This window comes from Leuciscus leuciscus (assembly GCF_965113295.1).
Source record: "Leuciscus leuciscus genome assembly, chromosome: 5".
Classification (NCBI taxonomy): Eukaryota; Metazoa; Chordata; class Actinopteri; order Cypriniformes; family Leuciscidae; genus Leuciscus; species Leuciscus leuciscus.
Window position 1 is genome coordinate 26962266 of NC_138729.1, and position 19953 is coordinate 26982218.

Below are 19953 nucleotides of genomic sequence, written 5' to 3' on the forward strand. Positions count from 1 at the left end.
ATTTCCCCACGCAGATCACACAAAACATGACTCAAGGACATATCTTGCCACATACAGGAATAAACAGGGCTCGTCTGCTTACTGCCTGCAATCAACATGCAATCACTGCTAAATAGAGTAGGCCTATCCCTACTAAATACAATCAGTATCCCACAGAAAAGAAAGCAATGTGTCTTTTATAGTCCTATTCAAATACACATCCTGTTTGAGGATCACAGCTGCCAAACAGCATTTTGACCTCAAAACACTGTTGAACATCTGGGCGGACGCGCATGCGCATCTAAAATTAGGTGAAGAACTCGAACTCGCAAGCAACTTTTCAAACAATTACGTTGCTCTGCCTTTTTCCTGTTATAAAAAGGTGACAGCAGCCAGTCAGTTTAGGGGTGGCGTAAAACGGATAAGTGAAGAAATCAGATGTAGTGACGTTGACGTTGCATATGCCATTTCACAGGAAGAAGTTGAACTTTTCTGCAACGCTATAAAGTGGAGTATGTTGCTCCAGACCGGCGGACACAGCGCTTTTGTTTTGAACCTGACATTGCTTGTATGCCTCTTTATCTAAGAAAACGTCATTCAAGTCGGGTTTAGGACCATTCTTATGATTTTTATCCCGCGGATGTATAACTCACCATGACAAAGGCAACTCTCAGGACCGTGGCAACCACGGCGACGCTTTTCTTCTGTTTATGTTTTTCATCTTTTAAAGCCGAGATCCCTTCTTGCCACGGCGCCTACGACCTTTACTTTGTTTTAGACCGGTAAGTAACGTTACTCGGAAATTGAAATGTATTTCAAGACAAAATATATCTACTTATGGTGCTTAGAGTTACTGTTTATAGGGTTGTATTGTTTGCACAATACATAGACTCGTGTTTGTAGGTAAAGGTGTGAATAATGTCCAATAACTGTCCGTGTCAGCTATTTCACAGTTTGACCTAATTTTACATGTGTGTCAGTCACTACTGGCGACCAGCACCATCCAGGGGCCACACAGCAAGACACTTGGCTTACACAGTTATGATTGATACAGGGGAATTGATGATTGTAAAAGCTGTGTGCATAGGAGAAACGCTGTCATCTTCTGTTTCTGAAGTCTTGATTGTGACTATTCATGTCTTTCTGTAAGAGATGTACACTAGTTCAAGAAGTCTATCTATCTATCTATCTATCTATCTATCTATCTATCTATCTATCTATCTATCTATCTATCCATCTGTCTGTCTGTCTCTCTGTCTGTCTATATATCTGTCTATCTATCTGTCTGTATGTTTAATAGATGTACACTAGTTCAAGAAGTCTATCTATCTATCTATCTATCTATCTATCTATCTATCTATCTATCTATCTATCTATCTATCTATCTATCTATCCGTCTGTCTGTCTGTCTATCTATCTGTCTATCTATCTGTCTGTATGTTTAATAGATGTACACAAGTTCAAAAAGACTAACTGGCTATCTGCTTGTCTGTCTGCCTGTCATCTTTATCTGTAATGTTTCATATTAAATTACAGTTACACCCTTTTGAGAATAGTTGTTGGCCTCTGTGCAGTCCACAGGATGATGGCATTGATGTGCTCTTTGCTCTTTTTAAAGAACTGAGAGCAGCACAGAAATAGCCAGGCATTATATGACCAGTCAAAGACCAGCAGATCCGGCCTTTAGTGTCTGTGTCCGGAATGAAACTTGCCCTCACACCTCCAGATCATTCCTAAATATTAAATGTGGTTTGATGTTCTCTGGTGGTCCCATTAAAAGCGTATCTAGATTCTCTGACCTTGGCTTGATACAAGTAAGAAGACAATGCATAAAAAATTATTTTCTAATTACCTATCGCTTGTGTTTTATGTTCTCAGCACTGGACTATAATTATTAGTTCATTACCTTGTAGCTATTACATCAAGGGCACATTTTACATACTTTTTTTCATTAAAGACACTGCATTGCGTTGAGGTTAATGTCGCAGAAGTCCACTTTCATGGATTTTATGTTGTGAAATGTACAGATTTCTCAATAATTATTGAGAAATTATTATGAAAGCATCTCCCTATATCTACAGTTGCATTTTGGCTATGCGTTCATTAATAGCTCTGCTTGATTTTATGTTGATTTGTGTGGTGCTCACTGCTCTGGCTTTTGAGTAGTAGCTTGGCAAAAGTTGTGTGTAAATATTTTTTTAAATATTGAAAATATTTCACAATATTACTGTATTTTTCATAAAATAAATGTAACCTTGGTGAGCATAATAGACTTGTATAATAGCAAATATGTATATTAGCATGGACATCGGCCACTGACTGGTAGCTTGATGTTTGGTGTTGGAATGATGCAGTGGTTTTAGGACTGAGTGCTGCTGGGAACTGAAGTGGTCAGCAGTTGTAATAAAGTGCCGTGACTGAGTTTGTGTTGTGTGTTGGATGTACACAGACTCCATAATTTCTCTGAGATACACAAGGATTAACACTGAAGTGTAGCTGACTCAGCCTCTTTGCCACAGTGTAATCAACAGCACAACTCTTACAGTAACCACATGAAGACATTTGCCTTAAAGATTTAAGTATAATTGCCTCAAAGCTTTTTTTTTGTTCTTTTTTTTGTGCTGACATTGTTTGTCATGCTTCGTTACAGATCTTCGAGCGTGGGGGAACACTGGGGTCAGATCTATGACTTCGTCAAAAATCTTACTGAGAGATTTGTGAGGTAAATATTATTGCTTTATTTTCTTTTATTGTTTTATGTCAGGTCAGTTGTACAATAATGATTCTGAATGTAACTCCCAATCCACCACATCAGAGGAAGTCAGCCATAACAACTTGAATCAAAGCTAAATGCTAACTTGGCTACACAGCAGCTACACATCTGGTTCTGAGATGGCCCTACAGTGGGGGGACTAAATGTATTGGGGAAAAAAATCGCCAGATGAATGTGAACTTATGTAACGTTGACTCAATGTATGTGCCAGTACAGACGGTAGCGACCTAGCCAGAAGAAAGCAGTCTGCTTGAGAAAATAGCAAAGGGAGCAGGTGGGAGTGGGTGGCAAGGAGGCTCAGTCTTCTGGGCTGTGAGAATGGCCATTTGCACTGCAACCATCCAACAGCACACTTATCCCTCACACATGAAAGGAGAAGACGCAGCCAATGTACTTTAAGTCATGAGTGCAGGAAGACCAGTGCAGTCTGCCATAGACTTTGATGGTCTTCTGTTGTGCCATGTGGTCTGTTTTTAAGCGTTGAATGGACCTGGTGAATAATATCTTTAAGAAATTATCTCGAAAAGCTGTGCAAAGGGTTCCCGTGTTGTTTAATGGTGTAATAAGGGACCAACCCGAAAGATGACACAAGTAGTTTACAACACGTCTTTATATCTTCAGGAACATTCAAGGTCAGTTCCTTTTCAGGGCAATTATTTGTTCACGCAGGGCATCGTAATACCATTTGGCGATTCATTGTTATATTTATCACTCAGTCAGCCTGTAAAATGTTCAGTCCTCCTGCCTGTTCTTCATTTGTTTTTTGTTACCAAAATGTGGCTGCTTGAACACATTTGGATGTTCTCCCTGAGTATCTCATGTGGGGGATGGTTGTGGATTGGATGTCATTCTGAGTGAGAAAAAGCAGAACCTCTCCTTATGCTTAGTCCTGAGACCTGACTTCAAATGTAGAGAAACCCAACATGTTCCTATGCTGTATCAGATTTCATGACAGAATGTTGTGAAAAAGACCAACTGCTTCATTGAAATGTACTTGTCATTATCAGCTATACATTTTTTTGTCAGATTATGTATCAGTTCCCTCTGAGAAAAAAAAAATGTTATTCCAATATCATTAAGAAATAAAATCCCTGTTTTTTGTAAACCTGCAGTTTTGTAAATGCATGATAACATCAGTGTTGTTATTGTTAACTAAAACTAAAACTATTGAAATAACTGAAATAAAATAAAATGTTGCTTTGGCAACTAACTGAAATGAAATGCTTAAGTTGAATTGTTAAAATGACTAAAGCTAAAGCTGAAAAAATAAATAAATAGAAAAACAAACAAATACAAAAATGTAAAATAAAAGCAATTTAAAAAATGGAATACATTTTGAATCGCATGAACAAAGAAACATACCATAATTAATGTCATTGTTGTACTTTTTGAAAATTGACAGAGGTCCAAAAAATGCACATCTTTATTGCATCACTGTTTTCAGAAATATTGTGTGGCTACATGTTTGTCCTATTCGTATTGCGAAAGGTAGGAGGAATAAATATAGGACGTGACAGGTATAAATATAATCACCAACAGGATGTATGCATGAATCACACATGACAACCTGTTTCCTGTCTATATATCAATTAATCACTTCCTTGGTCCAAGCAGAAGAGGGGTTTTTTTCCCAGTCACAAGCTTTTATTAGCTTGTCACATTGGCTATCTTACTCATAAACCAACTCTGATGATTGTGAAGGAACATGAGGACAGCAAGACTTTCAACATCACAGGATTTCTCTGATAGCATCATTTGCACCAATGCTTGTATTTAGCTTTATTATTAAAGTATACATATATAAGTCACTTCTGAAGAGCTTTTTTACTGTGGTAAAAAAGAGATGTGTCTAACTAGAATGTGCAGCTGTACTTGATTTTCCATTTGTCACTCATCTACAGCGTTTTTCCATTTTTCTCATATTTTTTCATTCCAGTCCAAATATGCGAGTGTCCTTCATAGTGTTTTCATCAAGAGCAGAGTTTGTGTTACAGCTCACTGGAGACAGGTATGGAATCAGGCTTACATGAATTATTTGCAGTCCCTAGTGTAAGAAAGCTAGTAACACGCCATGTGTTTGTGTTGTATAGTACATTAAAGACGAGTACATATTTATAGTGTAAAGGTTTCCTTCATGTAGATGGGGTTCAATGACTCTTTAACATGACCATGACATCATATTGCATGCACATACACTCACACTCATCAGAATATTTCTTGCTTTTCATTATCAGGGGAAAAATTAATGAAGGCCTGAAGATTTTAAGTGAGGTCAATCCAGCAGGAGAAACCTATATGCATGAAGGAATGAAATTGGTAAATATATGAACAGACTCAAATATATGAACAGTGGAATGAAATGTGCATTTTTACATGTTTTGAGGAGTGAATGAAACACTCAAATCAGATGGCTGACTGTATTTCCTGTACTTCAGTCTTTTACTAGAATAAACAAAATAAAACTGTAAACTGATTGGTTCCCCTCGTGACCATGATAAGGCATAATTACATCTATCTAAATAAACACACCACATTCAGTGTCCTGAATCTGGGCTCAAGTTGAGTTCTGTGTAAGTCTTTATTACAATGATAGATACTTTATATATTTGTATATATTTATATAAATTACTGTGCATTTATATCCCTGCAGTTTTTGAGTAAATTAGGTTTCCACCAATACAACTTTATAACCCCTTCTTCTTTCCAGGCATCTGAACAAATGAAAGAACAACTTAAAAAGTCCTCTAGTATCATTGTGGCCTTAACTGATGGAAAGCTTGAGCCATATATCTATCAACTCACTAAGGAAGAGGTGAGCTGTTATCTAACACTTTACATATTTCTATACTTTTATAGCAACAAATGATTTCGTTATTATGACTGTATGTTGTGTTTATAGGCTGATACAGCAAGGAATCAAGGAGCTCGTGTGTACTGTGTTGGCGTAAAGGACTTTGATGAAGAACAGGTAATGTTGGCATTCCAGCAGATTTTAAAATAATGTGCATACTACATGCATGCACAGAATCTATTTGCAAATAACACTTCAAATGCTCTCTAAAGCTCCACCAAGTGCAGGGGTTTTACAGATTTGCCTGTAATTTCAGGACTGCTGCTCTTTTCCTGTTTCTGTAGCAATGACAAACTGAGTTAAAGGAGAGGAAATGTCAGCACATTTTTTTTTTTCTTGCTTGGCTATCAGCCCTGTTATTATTATCTTTCTATTTGCCTGCCAACAGCTCGCCGATGTGGCTGATAATAAGGAGCAAGTGTTCCCAGTCAAAGGAGGCTTTCATGCTCTCAAAGGCATTGTTAATTCGGTAAGTTCTCCATGCCAGGTGCTCCCATCCCAAAAGGTGTGATAAATGCCTCTGTGGTTTTAGTCCAGGTGTTCTCAAAGTGGGCAAAATGTTTTAGGTCCCTATGATTTCCACAATGCAGAAATGTATAATGCGGAATGTCACATAATTTGGCAAATTTTGGATTAATACATCAAATGTACACTTAAAGGGTTAGTTCACCCAAAAAGGAAAATTCTGTCATTAATTACTCACCCTCATGTCATTCCAAACCCGTAAGATTTAAAAAATCTGTTCTGCGTATAAAGCAATTTTGTCTCATCAGAAAGTTTTGACTAAACAGCTCAATTCATATAAATTAGTTTTACAATCTCTTTATGAACTTTTTGAAGCGTCAAAGTGGTAGTTGCATAGCTGTCAATGGAGGGACAGAAAGCTCTCAGATTTCATCAAAAAGATCTTCATTTGTGTGACAAAGATAAACAAAAGTATTACGGGTTTGGAACAACATGAGGGTAATCAAATGATGACAGAATTTTCATTTTTGTTGAACTAACTCTTTAATTAAATTGTGATATGCATTAGCGTCTGTGAATATTAAAGCTAAAGACTGCTATTTAAATATGAAGTCTGCATGTTCTGTTCTGCTCTGTTCTGCACGTCTTGTTCATGTTCTCTGTGAATGAGCGCCACAGGCAAACATTTTCACATACTCAAGCACGCAAGATGCTCTTGGTGTTTTTAGCGTCTGCCGTCTCACTATATAAGGACATGAACACATGCACTTCATTTCCAGAGCTGTTCTGAGAGTCACTTCAGCATTTCAACATTTCATTTGATAAAACTATCGTCATATCATATGCACACAGAAACTCAGAGGTATTCACGACAACCCGTCAAAATAAAGGTTCGGTTTAACTTGAAGAAATTATATCAGAAATATATTGTTATTGCACCGTATAATGTACTTCTCACAGTAATAATAAATACAAATTAAGGAATAATCAAAATTTCTCGTCCATGTTTTAATTTAATTTAAGAAATGCGGCACTTTGCCACAATATAAAATGAAGTATTACTTTTTCATTTGATTACATTTTTAAAAGATAAAATCTTTGAAATATTAGCCTTCATTTCATTATTGCCTTTTTGACAATAAATTTGTATTAAAATCGCTGTTATAATTATGAGGGGGTCTTTGGAAAATGTTCGCCCGTCTAAGGGGTCCCTGGCCCCAAAAAGTTTGAGAGCCCCTGTTTTAGTCGACTAAGACAGATCCATTCTTAAGCAATCATTTAGCCGACAATTTCTTTAAAGAGACTTGCACTAGACTTATCATGTGAACAGCCCCCTGGAGCAAAAAGGGGTTAAGTGCCTTACTCAAGGGAAAAATGCTGAGAGAAACTACAACAAGCCCATGTTTTAACCCTTAAGCCACCCCAGGTACTGAACTAAAGTAGACCATTTTATCTATATCTTGTGTTCTTTGATATGGACATATTTGCAGTTAAAGTTTTTAAAAATGCTGTTTTGCAAAGCAACTTTATAAAATATAGCTTTTGAAAGCTCTAGCACTAGGTTGTATATTGTTGGTTATAAAGGACTCTGTGAAATAATGTGTTTGTAAAGCGGATTCATCTTACACAAGTCTGTTGACAATTGATTTGTGATACTTTCCATTTGCTTCATGATGCTTTGAAATGTTCCTTGTCATGGCATTTACCGATGATGTGGTTTAACATTGTAAACAGGGTTCGAAGACTGAACATCATCTGCCATCAGTAAACCATCAACAGCTGTGGTCAGTGTTGTTGAACATGGGTGTGTTGTTTTGTGACCACAGGAATCAGTTTCTGGGATATTTTTCAGGTTTAGTCTTGCAAGACAAAAGACAGGACCCCCTTGTAATGTATTGTTTTGTTCAGAAAAGAGAAATGAAAAAAGACCTATCATCTCGTTACTTAGTTAGCTTGTTTGGCCAAATGGAGTTTCAGGCCCAGCAAAACATAGGCATTCTCTAGTGATTAGTAATCTTGGAGGCTGGGCTAGTTGGCCTCATGTTGCTCTCTGCTCAGATTTCCAGGATTTGAGATCATCTGTGCAGCTTTGCAGTCCGGGGCTAAAGTAGACTTAACAGAGATTTTGCAAAAAGCAAAAGCCTAAAGAATAGATTTATTCAGGCCTATTTTAATATTCCAAGAATGTTTTGATTGATGGCAGTTTTTTTTTTATATTTTGTGGCCATATCATAATATTTGCATGATATGGGTGACTGGTGCATATCTACTCTACTGTTCAAACGTTTGGGGTCAGTAAGAATTATTTTATTTTTTTTAAGAAATGTACTATTGCTCAAACAGACAGAAAGAACTAAGCATGTTTTTCTCAGTAAAATAGATAATGTTGACCCAATGGTGATGTGAAAGGGAAAGATTTTGCGGTCAGATGAGGTCAAGAATATTTTCAGCCAAATTTGTAGTGCTAATTCTCACACCGCTGACACCTCGGCTCCTATAACATCATACAGTGAAGTCATGGCAGTATCATGCTGTGGAGCCGTTAGAGAAGAATGTCAAAGCAAAACACTGGAGAATACTGAAGCTTGGAGAAAAAAAAAAAACTCGTTCAGCAGGAGGGTGATACAAACACAAGTCCAAGTGAAAAAAGGTCAATCCATTTGAGAATTTGTGGCACTGCAAGAATGTGATGGATGGATGGATGGATGGATGGATGGATGGATGGATGGATGGATTGGTGCTCTAATGCTTTAAATCTATCTATCTATCTATCTATCGATAGATAGATAGATAGATAGATAGATAGGCATATAGATAGATATATAGATTTGTGTATCTAGATAGATGGATGGATGGATGGATGGATGGATGGATGGATGGATGGATAAATACTCTGATGCTTTAAGTCTATATAGATGGATGGATAGATAGATAGATGGATGCTCTAATGCTTTAAATCTAAATGTCTATCCAAATAGATAGATAGATGGTTGGTTGGATGGATGCTCTGATGCTTTAAGTCTATTCCTGTGTATAGATACCTGTCAGAGAAAATAAGTTGAAACGTCTTGCGATGAACCTCCCTTGTATCGTGCCGTCTCATAACTCATTAAAGAGCCATAAAGACCATCCTGAGTATTTTTCAGCCTTGACGTTTATTCAGTGTTCCTTCTCCCCTTTAATGATAGCAGAGTTTATCAGGTGTCATATTCAATCAGCCTGTTTTATACGTGTCCTCCACTTCAGTCTGAAGCCTCATCTCCGCTGCAGGTGATTCGGAGGACCATATCTTTCTGTTAATGTTGTCTTTTTGCCCATTGTGTACTGAGATTTGCATAGTTTGTCCTCTGTTGATTTATGTGGATGATGGGAGAGGCGATGGTGGCCTCTCACAGGCCTGTTTATATGATAATGTCAGCCTGCAATCTCTAATAGAGCTGAAGAGGGAAAATGGCACCGCATAATTTCCCCATAACGGCTGACACGGGTCTATCCCACACCGCACTGTATGTGATGCTCGTCTCATTGAGCTTGATTTGGCATAGCAAACATCTCCGGCGTGAATGCTAAAGACCCGGACACTGTGATAGCTGATATAGTGATTCAGCAGTGACAAGTACTGATTTGAATAAATATTTTTTTATCGTTCAGATCCTCAAGCAATCATGCACAGAGATCCTAACAGTGGAGCCATCCAGCGTCTGCGTGAACCGTAAGCATTTCAAGGGCTTTTACAGCTATCAGGGTGGATGAAATTGCCTTTGTGTGTGTGTGTGTGTACGTGGTCGTTGATTTGGGTGAACGCCCAGGAGTGCTTCTCATTATGTCCTCATCTGGTTTACATACCACAGAGTCCTTTGACATTGTTTTAAGAGGGAACGGGTTCACACTGGGGAGACAACCAGGAGGAGTTGTCTGCACTTTCATAGTGGATGGGGTTACTTACAGTAAGTATGATTATGCCACATATATTTCCCTTAGTCTTACCCTCAAGCTTGATATGATATTGCATAGATAAAGCCAAATGATGAAAGAGAGATGTTGTGTCTGTGAGAGTCAGTTGTATCATACAGGAACTGACACGCTGGTCACACCTAGGATGCAATCCACCTAAGTTGCAAGACTTTTTGTGGCTTAACTGTCACTTTAGGTTACTAAAGACAGAATAAGATACTCAACTAGACCAACAAATATTTAAAGCAGTGGTTCTTAACCAGGGGTCCACTGGGGACCTTAGCAAACTTCCAAAAGAGCTGCAGGATGACATAAAATTATTTAAATTAATATTAATATAATTGCTATTATTAATACATTCAAACAATCTAACTTAACTAAAATGCTCTGTTTATGATGGAAAGACGAAATCATTGACACTCCCAGTTTCAGTTAAAATATTATAATTTTTATATTATATATAAAAAATGTTGAGAACCTCTCATCTAAAGCAACAATATTTTCGTGCTAAATTTTCTCAAAGGGATTGAAAAATTTTCCCCAAAATTGAAAAATTCTGTCATTTACTCTTTTAACGTTGTTCCAAACCTGTATGACTTTCTTTATTCTATGAAACACAAATGAAGATGTTTTGAAAAATGTTTCTTTGCTTTATTTGTTGTCCATACAGTGAAAGCCAAGGGGGTCCAAAACTATTTTTGACACCACTGACTTTCATTGTATCAAGACATTTTTCAATACATCTTCATTTGTGTTTCACAGAATAAAGAAAGTCATACAGGTTTGGAACGACACAAGGGTGAGTAAATTATCTTCATTTTTGTGTGTGTGAATTGTTCCTTTAAATGTGTATAACAGTCATATATATGGTTTTTCATGAGCAGTCATATGCTATAAGTTCACTATACTCAGCTCTTTAGTGCTGTCCCTATCAGACACGGAATGGTGTTTCCTTTAAGAGTGCAAAACCATTAGAGGACAGATCCCCATATGGGATCCACATGTTTGCTCACTGCTATTGTAACCAGACAGGAAATACATAAACGTTGAATTCTGGGTGCCTTCAGCAGTGATGCGGCAAAGGAATCATTTTCATGTGGGATGAAAAAAACCTAGTTTGGCAACGGATCATAACAAAATCAACTTTCTATTCATTTTGCAGAGGAAAAGCCAAGCAAGGTGAAGGATAACTATGTCCTGTGTCCTGCTCCAGTGCTGTATTCAGTGGAACAGTGAGTATTTATGTTTCATAAAGCAGCAAGTGTCATTAAGATCTCCAAATGTACAGAAAGCATGCATTGAAATCAATTAAATGTATCTTGCATAATTTCAACCCCACTTGAACAGACTGTTACAGCCTATCGTGCATACTTTGAGCTGCAACATTATGACCCATTAAATTATCATGTGATATGCCAGCCTAAAATGTCATGTTACAGCATTATGTTATTGAATTGACTGAGACGAAGCACCCTGTGTAGATCTGGGATTAACTGTGAGCAGCTTGTGTGAAATTATGGTCCGACTTACCCGGGACGTTTGATCCCCTATACGTGGTTGCCGTTCAAAAGGCTTGCTTAATTAACTCTTGGCTGGCAATTGTGACCCATTAAGTAGTTTGCTGCTATGAACGGCTAGTAAACACATCTGGTGGAGGGCTTTAAAAGGATGTGCGACAGATGCACTGATTCCCTTTTCCATGCTCCCATTTAAATAATTCACGATGCATTGACAATAGGCAACCACATAACACCTGCATCATGTCTGAGCACTAGAAATTTCTCACTCTGTCTTTTTCTTCCACTCTCTTTCTACCTATCTGTCCAGTTTGCATTGAGAAAACTGCCAATTTCTAGCATTTCAAGGAATGCCACCTAGAAAACCAGTTGTTAATGCCATTTATATCATATTTGCAGACATACTGTATATGAGCTGTCCTGAACAATCCTTCCTGGAACAGACCACTAGGGAATATCAGATAGTGTCTTTTCTGAGGCATTTTGGGATTCAAAGGGTCTTTGTGATTCAGTGACGTATCGCCAGATATCAGGGTCTCATCTGCAGCGACAGCTGTTGGTTCGTCAAACCAGGATCAAGGGCATCTGTCAGCCTGCCCATTAGCGCTGGCCGGCCCCGTCCCTTCGAGTCATTGGCTGGAGGGGGTGAGGAACTTTTGTCTGGCAGCAGCATGTCCTCACCTGCGTTTTCACAACAACAGCGGAGTGAGAAAAATAACTGAGGGACAGACCTGACACCTGCCTGCAGCGCGAGTGGTGGAACGTGCCTCATCAATAATCAATCTGATCTGTCAGGCCGCCATTTTAGTTCCATCTGTGTAGGGGGTGGGAGATGCAGCCAGTTAACATGGCAGCGCTGCCTCCACAGGAGCTCCTACTCTCACTCTGCTAGTTGATTAAAAGATGGTTACTCTTTCCAAAATGAAAGGCAATGTTGTACTGAATTGGTTTATTTATTTTTGAATCAAAGTGTGATGTTTTCATATCTGGATATGTCACATTGGATTTTTCACTAGTGCTTGGAAGCTACTTGCCAAGCTACAAACCAATCATAATTCGAATGAGCTAATCTAGATTCAGTCCATTCTTTTGGAAAAGTAGTTCTACTACCATTCAAAGTTTGGGGTCGGTAAGACTTTGGAATGTTTTTCACTGAAGTCTCTTATGCTCTTCAAGGCTGCATTTATTTGATCAAAAATACAGTAAAACGGTAATAATGTGAAAAATTGCTGTTTAAAATTTGTATATAATATAAAATTAAAAGCTGCATTTTCAGCAGCCATTACTCCAGTCTTCAGTGCCAAATGATCCTTCAGAAATGCTGATTTAGTGCTCAAGTAACATTTCTTTCTATTATAAAAGTTCAAATCATTTGTGCTGCTTAATATTTTTTTTTATATTTAGTCTGAAATGGAAAATATTCGAACATTATAAATGTATTTACTGTCATTTTTGATCAACTTAATGCATTATTTCTAAATAAAAGTATTAATTTATTTTTGAAAGTCTTACTGAGCCCAATCCTTTGATTGGTAGTGCATGCTACAAGCTACTAACAAATGGCTTACCAAATTGAAGCTAGTTTAGGTGGCAAAATGTTTTTAATTATTGTAACTGATATCAGTTAATATAATTTATTTTTCTAATCAGAGCAGTTTTAATCTGACACAAAAACAATTAGAAAATGAAATGAAAAGTACTAGTAGAAATTGTAGTACAGTATATCGCACACAGACGAATTTAAAACTATGTGAATCTAACAGATTTAACTTCGGAAAGTTAAGTCAGACATGCGTGTTGTCGGTGCTGATGCATGTTAGGCCTTCAATAATGCAGGTTGTTCGCTTTTATTTGAAAGGGAAGTTAGAAAGCTCTTAGTGACACCCGTGTCATCCCATTCAGCTAGCTACGTCACGTTCACTTTCCATCAGCATGTGCTTTGTGACAAGGAATCGAACTCGCACACCACTCTCAGTCTCTTGTGGTGCCATGAGGGGCCTTCTGTGATGGCAAGAGCACTTGTGTCCATGTGCTTTAGTTATTCTGCTGAACTTCTGTCACATTTTCTTCTTCTCTGCATTTCTAGACAAAAGAAAACCATTCAATGAGGCAATCAATTTCAGGAACAGCTTTGTATGTTTAGCACAGGATTCACCTGTTTTCAGTATAAATGTAATCTGGAGGCTTTTGGGAATGCCTTTTAGAGTGTACCACCAAGTTTCCTCCTTTGATATGCGATGTTCTGTCACGCATAGTGGTTTCAGAGTACCTCTGAAGTTAAATAAATCAGCCTTCATTGTTTGTGATGTTTGTTGCCAATTGCGATGTCCAAGAATACCGATTGAATGTTGTCAAGTCTCACAAAGCATCACATAATTATTCCTCCAGAAATGCTTTGTGTCCACTACAAACTGCACAAACGTGATCTGAGGAATTTTAGACCATCCAGTCAAGTGCAAGGAAATAAAATAATTTAGTCTTAGATCACTTTTCATCCTTCACCAAACATACATATATCCAGCTTGATTAACAACCTGCCTGCCATTTGCATGTATTGAGTATGTCAGCTGAATTAGCCTCTCTTTTCATCCATTCAGCACACGGACCTAGTTAACATGCAAAAAACCTTTTACAAGCTTCCTCCTGCCTCAAGACTAGATATTTCTAAAGGTAATGACAGTTCAAGCTAATATAATCTAAAAGTCCTCAAGAGACCAAAAAAGCTACATTACAGTGCAGTAAGAGATTGTGGTTTGCGCTGTAACAGGAAACACCTTTTAGAAAGTTAGTTCTTCAGTTGGTGGTGTTTGTGAAGGAACCTTGCTGGTCTCATTGGTGGGATTACTTTGCGCAAGACCCAAACATTAGTGGAATCTTCGTTGTTTGCTGTTGGTAACTCTTTCTCTCCTGTGTCTCTACTGCATCATCATCGGCTCTGCAGACAGTAGCCTGTCTTTTTTACATATTCTCTCATTTTGGGGGGGATCTCAGGCGTTCAGTCAGTCGATTTCCTGCTTGAGGATTCTCATTAGCCCCATGGTAATTGTCTCCTGCATAATAGACATATGGAAATTACAATGCCGTTCATCATTAGTGCTTTAATTGCGAGCCACCTTCAACTCCCTCCACAGTAAATAAGAGAGAATTTCCAACAAATTTTGTAGGAATTAAACTTCAAATAATTCTCATGACACCAGTGAGCATCACTAGTATGTGTTTTTTTTTTCTTTTTTTTTAGTTTAGCTTCTGTTAGTTTTAATTTTGCATGAATTTTATTGAATTTCTGTTTTTTGAAAATAAGTATTTTTGTTTAGTTTCGATCCAAAACGAGCCATCCTATTTTGACACTTGTTTTATCAGAAATTATACTCCAAATAATCCCTAACTTCCCTATTTTAGCTTCCCAATTTCTGCTGTAACTATCATCACGCTTCCGTATTCATGGACAGATCTCTTCATATATAGCTGAATTTACTGTTGTTTTGTTTTCACCATTTATTCAAAGCCAGTGTGACTCAATATGACCCTAAACACACCATCCCATTCTGTTTATGTTCTCTTCCTACAGACAAATGGAGGTCCTGATCAGTTTGAACAGTGGCACATCGTACCTCGCCACGCCTTACACCATAACTGCCGCCTCATGTGTAAGTCAAACATGAGATCGGAAAGAAAACATCCATAAATGTCTCTTCATCCTATAAAATAATTTAGAACTAAAAAATGTGGAGTATAAGTAAAGTCTTTTGGACTATAATTTATTTTACATGCAGTAATTGTAAATATTCCCTCTCTCTCATTAGTCGGACGGCACAGTGGTGGCCATTGTGTTCTTGGTGCTCTTTCTCCTGTTGGCTTTGGCTCTGATGTGGTGGTTCTGGCCTCTCTGCTGCACTGTCGTAAGTGTCACATGTCTTCCTTCTCTCAGTGCCAAATCTCAAGATTTTGTCCCTTTTCTCACACAGAATCTGGATTGATTGGGTGGATACTGGAATTGAGATTAACATGTTTATCTTCCATATTTATAATTTCCTATATAACATTTTCACTGTAAATCATCTTTTGGTTTACATAATCTGTTTACAGGAAAATAAGAAATCAGTAGTAGGAGCTCTATTGCTGTAATATCCTTGTCTGATCAGTATTTTTTAAAGACAGCCTTCTAAGGAAGCACAGTGCATAGAAACAGACTATACCACATCCTGACTATACAAATATAGTATTTCAAATGTGAAAAAAAATTAAAGAAAAAAAACAGAAGTTATTTTCCTACTTTGTGAAAAAAAAATTTTTTTACCCAAGTTTGGCTGCAGACTAAAAATGAAAAGTTCGCTCTCCTATACTAACAATTAAAAAGCAGCAACACTTCTCAGGCTCTCATGCACTTGAACTGTATATATAGATGCACTAGAAGCTCTAGAGATAAGATCTAGAATTTGTGAAGCTGGCGAGTATCACAATGGCAGTCAGCATCACTCTGCACAACCAAATGATATGCGCCACCTCTCTTTGAGAACCTGGTGGGAGCCATTCCAGGATGAGATGGAAGCATATTTTGGAAAACCAACAAAGGCATTAAAATGTAAACCCCCCGCAGCATGTCTGGACTCGGCCCTGTTTGTCTTGGTGGAGGAGCTGCTGTTCCTCTCCATCAGGGACCCCGGCACAAGAGAAGGGCCATGTGTGCTTTGTTAATATTTAAACTCAGCCTTGCCAGTTTTCAGCAATCAGAGAAATACAGAAGCACCTCACCCCCCCACCCCCCGAAACACACACATTAGTATCCACAGTCACACCAGCATATCCTCCGCAAATATACCAAATATGAGTCAAATTAAAATATACCAAATATGAGTCATATTAAATGCAGACATTTGGAATTCATTTTAGGCCATAAGAAAGTCGAGGGTCAAGTATGAAATTATGTGTTTTTGCGCCTGTATATCACACAACTCTTTATATATATATATATAATTTATAATTTAAGTGCCGTAATATATATATATATAGATACAGTATGTACAGTACATAATATATAATATAAAAAAATCATTACTGTTGGATAAAGGCATCTGTTTAATTATGTTTTGGTAATACATTCTTAGGTCATTAATTTGTTGTTTTACTGCAAACAGGTTAATTTTATGTTAATGAAAATGCACCATTTTAATTTGCAAATATGCTACCTGCTACTTGTCCATGATCATGTTAAGCCTGGAAAACAGCTTGACACAACAGTGTGTTCAGAGGGGTGAAATGGACAGATTATAAACTCCAATTGGACAATTATCCCAAAAGCCATATGGGGATGTTGCACCGCTGGACTGTGATTGGTTGATTCCACAGCTGTGCCACTAGTTCTTAGCCCCTCGTGCGAGTGTCAGATGGCTAAGCACACTGACATTTTGGATTTAATTATCAGCTCTTCATCGCCTGAACCACATTTAAAGGGTTGTCCCGGCTTCACATCTGTCCGTCAGGTAGTTTGAGAACCTAACAGCGCAGCATGTCATTTGTGTAATGCCTTATTTATCCCACAATATGGCTGGCAAATATAAATCTGCTCTTTAATTACTCTGTAAAAAAAGAAGAAGCTAATCCTTTAGCACAAGGTTCTGTCCAAAGTTATGTTAATCATAACAAACTGGGGCCCCACGGACGGATAGGACTGGATTTTCCAACAGTCAGTTATGAGTCAAAGAGCAATTAATTAACTCTAATTGATCATTTTCCATCATTATAATGGTAACAATGGTGAAATGGTATCAGTGCACTTTAATGTGAATGAAACAGCTGTTCTGCCCATGATATGTGATGATTAAAAGGCATTTTTCCCTGAAAACTAATTTAGTAAATGCTTAACCTGCAATGGCACTGTATGCATCTTTCATGTTTAATGAGACAAGGCTTGCTTCCATTTTGGAAAGCAGCTGCAATGGAAGGTGTTACATGGTTGACAAGTGAAACATGGTCACATCCAAGGCGTTTTATCTAGATTGTTGGAGTCTATTCTGTTACAGAGGCTCAAGTTTTCAAATTGCATATGTAGCCATTACATTGCAGTATTTTAACACGACGCCCTTTTAACATGACCCAAACTCACTTTTGTCTATTAACACATTTACCCATCACATCCAAGAGTGGTTAGACGTGTCAGGTCAGTTGATAAGCAGTTTGCTGAGCAGTCACTACTCTGACAACACCAGAGTCAGAGGATGCCAAAGACATTCCCAGTGAGGAAGACATCTTGTCTGTGAGAGAAGTCACCTGCTGAATCCAGCATAGTGTTTCTCATGACAGATAAGCTGTCACAGAAAGTGCTACAGGAAGACATTTCATCCTGTTAATGCTCCTCTCCTTTGCACTGGGGATTGACCTGGAGTGAAGCCCAAGTTTCCCTTCTGCATTTCATTGCAGCTAATTAATTCCTCAGGACTTTATGATTGGGGGAATGCAGGGGATTGAACCTCATCCAATTAATTAAGAGATAAACGGACCACCATGCTCACCCCAAAGACTCCCATGTCAACAAGTTGATTTTTGGGCCTTCTTTATTTTGCACCAGGGGCCTAGAGCGTTAGTTTACAAGCAGACCCTGTAATCAATTGTGGTGGTCTCAGGCTTGTTCTATTGTGAATCACATCCTTAGACAGCGATAACTAACTTTGCTTAATTAACTTTGCATTTTTTCCTCTCTCTTCTCAGGTTATTAAAGACCCACCCCGTCAAATTACTCGTCGATCTCCACCTCCACCTGTAAGATTCTTTTTTGTATAAAATATAAATATTTTTTATTAAAAAAATGTAATCAGTGTTTTTTGAATGTATATACTTTTGATATAAAATGCATATAATTATTTTATAGAATACATACAATGTTTATTTACTGTTCATTTGAAGGTATTATTTAAAAAATATTTTAAATATACATGAAAGTTCAAAAGTTTTGGGTCAGTACTTTTTTAATTCATCAAGGAATCCTGAAAAAATCTGCATATTAGAATGATTTCTGGAAGATCATGTGACACTGAAGACTGGAGTAATGATGCTGAAAATTCAGCTTGGTCATCACTGGAAAAAATGACCATTTTTAAATATATTAATTTGAATTCATATTTGACAGGATTACTGTTTTTAATGTATTTTTTTATCAATAGAGTGGTGCAGGTGTGACGTAACTTAGTAGGCTAACCGGCAGTTAGAATCACATTGTTTCCCTTGACAAAAACCCAATATGATTTTCCCATAGGCTTTTGGATTATCGCTTAAAACAAGCTCTGTGATCAACAAAAGTTTATGATACTTGCGCGTTTTGTCCATCAAGATAATTATCACAGATGAACACAACTTTTATGAATTTTGAAGCCTAAATGTAATCGCCTGAAGTAAAAAGCTAAAGGTAGGCTACAAACGAACTACACCACGGTCCCACAAATTCAACGTCACCATCACTAACCTTCCGACTACTCTTTTTATCTAGATTTTTTTTTCCAGAACGTTTGAGTTAGATAGTTTATAAGATCACAATTATAAACATAATAAGGCTGTAAAAGCGGACTGAGCCAGTTCGGCGTGATGACGTTTAATCTCCTCGACAGCCTCTGTAGTCACATTTAGCAAACAGCTTAAAAAAAATCACGAATTGGGTAATACTGATGTATATTATGTTGCAGAATAAAACATGAAAATGTATTGAGCTTGTGTTCACCACAGACCTTATTCAGCCATTTAACCAAAACCCCATTCAAAAACCCATTGACTCCGGGGTGATGGAACCGGAAGTGCTAAAATGCTAACTCGCTTCCACGTTTTGGCCTACAAAGTAATGTCATAACTGCACCACTCTATTGCAGCCTTGGTGAGCAAAAGTTACTTATTTTAATAACATAAAAAATCTTACCGACCCCAAACTTTTGAAAGGAAGTGTACATAAAGATTGCAATTACGTATCTGCTCTTGTATTTGCAATGCACATATTTCTTTGAGGCTTTAAGTCTCAGTTTTATTTATTTTCTGTCCATATTTATTTTTTCAGAAACCAGAGCCAGACCCACTACCCAAGAAGAAGTGGCCAACTGTGGATGCATCTTACTATGGAGGAAGAGGAGCTGGTGGAATCAGACGCATGGAGGTGAACGTTACATTTTAATGATGCCTGTAATGATGTGCAGCCCCCTGATGACAGAAAAGGTTTTAAGCATTTTCCAGTTGTCTACCACCACCACTTTCTCTCTCTCAGAGTGTTCATGACTCTTCAAGCAAGTGGGTTTTAGGAAACTTGGACCATTCTTGTTTTCTTTGGCTTTCTCTTACCAGTGACTGTGGACTGAGAGTTGAGCAGGAAATTGAAAATCTGGAGTGGACTTTGAGCGGAGTAATTTTAAAGTGCTTTGATTGGGGTCACATGCACAATA

General features: G+C 37.7%; 1 protein-coding gene across 1 annotated transcript in view; it reads left to right on the top strand.

Annotated features, from left to right (window-relative positions):
* Positions 1 to 269: 269 nt before the first annotated feature.
* The window catches only part of antxr2a (ANTXR cell adhesion molecule 2a), a 47252-nt gene continuing 27568 nt past the window's right edge, over positions 270 to 19953 (top strand). The window contains exons 1-14 of the mRNA XM_082168772.1: positions 270 to 761; positions 2630 to 2701; positions 4689 to 4760; positions 4987 to 5068; positions 5460 to 5564; positions 5652 to 5720; positions 5992 to 6072; positions 9720 to 9780; positions 9920 to 10015; positions 11185 to 11254; positions 15108 to 15186; positions 15343 to 15438; positions 18245 to 18295; positions 19575 to 19670. Coding sequence (XP_082024898.1) covers positions 634 to 761; positions 2630 to 2701; positions 4689 to 4760; positions 4987 to 5068; positions 5460 to 5564; positions 5652 to 5720; positions 5992 to 6072; positions 9720 to 9780; positions 9920 to 10015; positions 11185 to 11254; positions 15108 to 15186; positions 15343 to 15438; positions 18245 to 18295; positions 19575 to 19670 — 1158 coding nt within the window. The 5' untranslated portion in view covers positions 270 to 633. The remainder of the gene's footprint in view (positions 762 to 2629; positions 2702 to 4688; positions 4761 to 4986; positions 5069 to 5459; positions 5565 to 5651; positions 5721 to 5991; positions 6073 to 9719; positions 9781 to 9919; positions 10016 to 11184; positions 11255 to 15107; positions 15187 to 15342; positions 15439 to 18244; positions 18296 to 19574; positions 19671 to 19953) is intronic.